Source organism: Oryctolagus cuniculus, chromosome 7, assembly GCF_051225735.1.
Source record: "Oryctolagus cuniculus isolate XC-2025 breed Fujian yellow rabbit chromosome 7, ASM5122573v1, whole genome shotgun sequence".
Classification (NCBI taxonomy): Eukaryota; Metazoa; Chordata; class Mammalia; order Lagomorpha; family Leporidae; genus Oryctolagus; species Oryctolagus cuniculus.
Window position 1 is genome coordinate 45,973,967 of NC_142873.1, and position 5,120 is coordinate 45,979,086.

Genomic DNA, 5,120 nt, shown 5'->3' on the forward strand with positions numbered 1-5,120 from the left:
GCAGACGAGGGAAGAAGGGCAAGCAGCAGCACCAAGGCCACTGTGTCTCTCCACGTCATGCTGACCTGGTTAGTGTACAGACCCACCTGCTCCCGCTCCTGGGTGCAGAGGTTGGGGGAGGGACAGTCAAGGGGGTGTGCTCAAGAAAGATGTTTCCCATGCCTTGTATAACTGAAATCTGAGTGCTACGAGTCCCCCTGTGCCTCTTCCTTCTGCAGCGTTCTGGTCTCCTGAGTAAGAAGGCGGAGGGTAACAGAAGGCCCTGGTGAGCAGAGACGAAGCCCGCGATGGCGGCAGCGGCACCACCAGGACAGCAGGCTCACTTGCATCTTGGAAACCCCTCATACTTTGTTCTGGGGGCTTCTTTCCCCTGGCCCTCTTGTATGCTTCCCCCTCTGAGTCTACTTGGCTGGCATTCCCCCCCACCGAGGTGGCCCATGCCAGGGGTCTGCTGAGAGAATCCAGGGGAATGTGAGCTCTGCCGAGCAGGGGATGAGGAATCAGCAAACACCAAGAAGGGCAGGGCTCCAGGAAAGACAGGCTTTATTTCTGTTGCAGGGAAGGCTTTGGGAATCCGTTCTTCTCTTGTATTCAAGGTCTTGACTTAGAAGCAGAGAAAAGGCTGGGGAGGCCTGAGACGCTCAGCAGAAAGGGGAAGCCATCATCTCCATCATCTCCATGGCTGGTACCGTAAGAGAGGGGAGAAGAAAGGCAAGAGAAAAGGCACGGGTTCAAGGCTGGTCCTTGGCCGCAGCTCTTTGGTTCCTCGCTGGTTGTAGGTCAGCGGCAGCCCCCAGAGTGGTGGAAACAGCTGAAACACCCAGAGGACTCGCTCTCACAGCAGCTGGATGGCTGGGGCTGGCGAGGGTGGAGACTTGGAAACCGGCGGCCAGAGAGACAGCAACTGGGGGCGAGACAGCAACTGGGAGCAGAGCAGGACGAGGCCGGAGTGGGGCGCGGAGCTGGGCATGAGGCAGGAGCCTGAGGGGCCTGCGGGGGGCACTTGGGTGGACATTTGGGGAGGGGGTTGGCCGGCAGCTGGCACCTCTGCTGGTTTTGCTGGCAGGACATCTTGGAGACAGTTCAGCCACCCTGGAAAACAATGCAGGTATCTTGAAAGCCCCGCGAGTACAGGCCTCATTTCCATCAATATTTTTCTACAAGGCCTGGAATGCTGCAGTCGAATCTGTGGCTGCAGAGGCTGAATCCTTACAGAAGAGAAGCCCTGTTCCCCTGGCGTAGAGAACCAGCTGTGCGTAAGTGAGAACGTGGTAGCGCCATCTCCAGCCTGCCCTGTTTCTCCCAGGACTCCTGATTTCAAAAGCAACAGCACGCAGAACCCGATAGTTTCAACAATCTTAAAACACTTTCTGTCCAGTCCCCTAATTTATGCATTCCAGAAGCCACAGATTTAGCCCAAGTTGACGGTTCTATCATCTCTCTTCATCACCTGCTTTTATTTTTCTTTCTTGCCTCATGGACTGTGCCTTTAGTCCTGAGTGGTGGCCTCTTGTCCTACAATCCAGTCCCCCCGCCCCCGCTCCAGCCTCTGGCTGACTTTCACCCCTTCCAAGGCATCAGTTTTTCAACACCTTGATGATTTCCATGAGCCTGGTCTTCATGGAATTACCAGTTAGATCTCATTCTCTCCATCCCGGAATGACTTGATCCATTGAGCAGAGAAGTGGCAGTCCCAGCCACCCCCAAGCTGCCGACAGGTCAGTCAGCACACTCACCTTGTCCTCCTAACCTTGGGCAAGCAGTGGAGCTAAGGAGACCCTGTGAGCTGAAGCCTTTTATACATATTCTGCACCCAACTCAAGAGAATGAGCCACCGAAGATATGAAATCTGCTTCCCTGTCAGGCGGTGGTGATGATAGCCTCCCACATTCCGGTGGCTCTGTCACTCGGTCACTCTGTCACTCTGGGTCACAACCAATCTTCATGAGTATCTCCCCAGAGCATCCCTCCCCTCTATAAATGCTGGAAGTCCTTCCATAAAGATAAGATCATGATTTACAAGGGCATTTACAATGATGCAGTGTGGGGATTGGAACTAGGGTTTCTGGAGGAATGCAAAGCAAGATGCGATGAACATCTAAAACTATAAGTGCTGTGACAACCCAGTGTGCAGATAGTGTTTGTGCAAATTTCACCAACAATCAGCTGGTAATATAAGCACACCGGGGCTGCTACCAGGGCCTCAGTGTATTTGCTTTAGAAACCGGAGTGACTGCAACATTAACCAATATGGCACGGTAGGAAGACCCAACTGGGAAGGGTTTCATGCCTCTGCTTACACACACCGCTTACTGAGGCAGAAACTGGTAGCTAGACAGGGCAAAGGAGATGCTTAGTCCATCATTTCAACTACTCTTCCATCAATATTATGAACTTCCTTACCCCAATGGCTGTTAATGCACTTAACTAACAAAATCCCATCCCTGCCAAATCCTCCCTACATTGCCTAATTGCTGTAAAAATAAAAACAGCAGTGGGCAACTGGCAAAGCAGACAGGATGCTGCTTGGGGCAGCCACTTCCAACCACAGCCTCCTGCTAATGTGCATCTGGAGAGGTAGCAGATGATGGCTCATAGAGCTGGGTCCCCACCACCCATGTGGGAGGTCTGGATTCAGTTCCATGCCCCTGGCTTCCATCTGGCTTAACTTACTCTTTTGGAAGGCATTTGGGAAACGAACCGGATGACAGACGATCTCGGTCCACCTATCTATGTCTCTTTCTCTTTCCCTTTCAAGTAAAGTGATTAAAAGTAAATAAAAATTGGGGCTGGTGCTGTGGTGTAGCAGATAAAGCCGCCGCCTACAGTGCCAGCATCCCATATGGGCACCGGTTCGAGTCTCGGCTGCTCCACTTCCCATCCAGCTCTCTGTTATGGCCTGGGAAAGCAGTGGAAGATGGCCCAAGCCCTTGGGCCCCTGCACCCATGTAGGAGACCGGCAGAAGCTCCTGGCTCCTGGCTTTGGATAGGCACAGCTCTGACCATCGTGGCCAATTGGGGAGTGAACCAGCGGATGGAAGATCTCTCTCTCTCTCTCTCTTTCTCTCTCTCTCTCGCTTTGCCTCTCCTTCTTTCTCTGTGTATCTCTGACTTTCAAATAAATAAATAAAAATTATAAAAAGTAAAAATTAAAAGTAGAAATAAAGAGACAACTTAGCAGGCTGGCACATCACAAAATTGTAGTCATCCACCTTGGCTGGACAGAAAACAGTGCAAGGCAACCCCTCCTGCCCGCCTTGTTGTCAGTATGTACATTCATCATGCCTCTCCTTCTCTCTTGAGCCTCCCGAGCCGTCACGGCTGTGTCCAGACAGGTGGTGTTGCTGCTATTGCATGCAACAGATGGTTGCTGTGAAATGTAAAGAGCTTTTGCTTCCACTCCCAATTCTTCAAGTCCACTATGCCCACAACCGCCCTTTAAGAATCCCTGCACAGGGAGAGAAACCTCCAGTCTTTTCCGATGCCTGTGCCTACACTCGTGCTCAGGAGCCTCTTCTCTTCAACCCCGATTTTCTTATTTTCTCCTTGGTATCCTGTTCTCCCTGTGACACATGTTTGCATGTATTTTTCAGTACCCGTCATGCTGGAGGGAATCGAATCTCAAGGTTCACTGTTTATCCCAACCCCCTTGGCAGTACCTGACATTTTATCAATGCTCAAAAATCTGCTTTCAGTGAATTGATGAATGATTCATTGATGAGTGGGGGGAAGCAAAGGTCTCTCCTCTGCTCACGCCTTGAGAGCAAGGGAGTAGCTTGAGAGGCCGGGCAGGCCAGGCAGGTAGAGGGGCAGCTGTGGGAAGCTCCCTGCATGGCGGCGCTGAGATTGGCAGATGTCAGTGCTCTGGTCCTGGCTCCAGAGCTCTGCTGCATTTCGGAGGAGACTGGGCCAGATGAACTGCAGGACATCTTCATCAACCAACCCACGAACTGCCTCTCCAGGCTTCTTTCCTGAATGTATTTTGCCTGGAAGAGTAGCAGGATGCGAGGGACAGAGTGGAGAGATGAGGCTGGTGTGTGAGTATGAGTGGGTGGGAACACCAGAGGTCACACCAGAGCCTGTCTGGTTCATCCCTTGTTGGAGAAGTTACTTAACAGCGCCTCCTTGTGTCAGAGCAGAGTGCTGTGGATTTCTGTGGTTCTTGTCTGACTAAGCCTTTCCTGGCTGAGACTGTGATCTACTGAAGCCCAGATCTGTAGATTTGACCAAAATGATGCACCTCCCTCCAGTGGAGCCCACTTCAAAAATCACAATGTCAAATGATTAGCAAATGACATTTAATTGACCTATTATCATTAACAAATCACTAGTTCAATAATGAAAGAACTATTGATCTCAGTGGAAACCTCTTTTATACTATACTGTAGTATAATTTATTTTCTGAGTGCCTGCTGTGTGCAGGGTTTTGTGAATTCAAAGATTAGGATACTTCCATATCCCTAGGAATGGTATATTGAGATGATGAGGGAAAGGGAGGGAACTGAAGTTTATTCTCAACCTCTCTTCCATCAAACACGTTATTTGCATTACCTTACAGCAATAGCTCTATAAGTTTGTCAGTGCTAAACCCCATTTCATAGATCTTTTTAAAAAATCTGAAAACCCAAAACAGTAAATAATGTTTCCATGTTCAAAGCTGGTGCCTTAATTATGAAATCCATATTCTTCCAATTTCTGTTCTTATAAAGGCATGATGTCAGGGCCGGTGCTGTGGCATAGCAACTAAAGCTGCTGTCTGTGGCACCAGCATCCCATATGGGCGTCAGTTCAAGTCCCAGCTGCTCCACTTCCAATCCAGCTCCCTGCTAATGCTCCTGAGAAAGCAGTGGAAGAAGGCTCAAATGCTTGGGCCCCTGCACCCATGCGTGAGACCCAGAAGGTCCTTGCTCCTGGCATCAGCCTGGCCCAGCTCTGGCTGTTGCAGCCATTTGGGGAGTGAACCAGCAGATGGAAGACTTTCTCTCTCTCTCTCTCTCTCTCTCTCTCTCTCTAACTCTGCCTTTAAAATAAATAAATATACCTTTAAAAAAAAGACATGAAGTCAGTGAAATAGGCAATCATGGAGGTATGGAGAGGGTGGGGGAGGGGCTAAGACAACA

At 50.2% G+C, this 5,120-nt stretch overlaps 1 protein-coding gene across 1 annotated transcript; it reads right to left on the reverse strand.

Annotated features, from left to right (window-relative positions):
• Nucleotides 1–532: 532 nt before the first annotated feature.
• Nucleotides 533–1,397, reverse strand: LCE7A (late cornified envelope 7A). The gene has a single exon (XM_051858704.3). The coding sequence runs from the start codon at nucleotides 1,069–1,071 to the stop codon at nucleotides 781–783; it is 291 nt and encodes a 96-aa protein (XP_051714664.1). The 5' UTR covers nucleotides 1,072–1,397; the 3' UTR covers nucleotides 533–780.
• Between the last annotated feature and the right edge of the window lie 3,723 nt (nucleotides 1,398–5,120).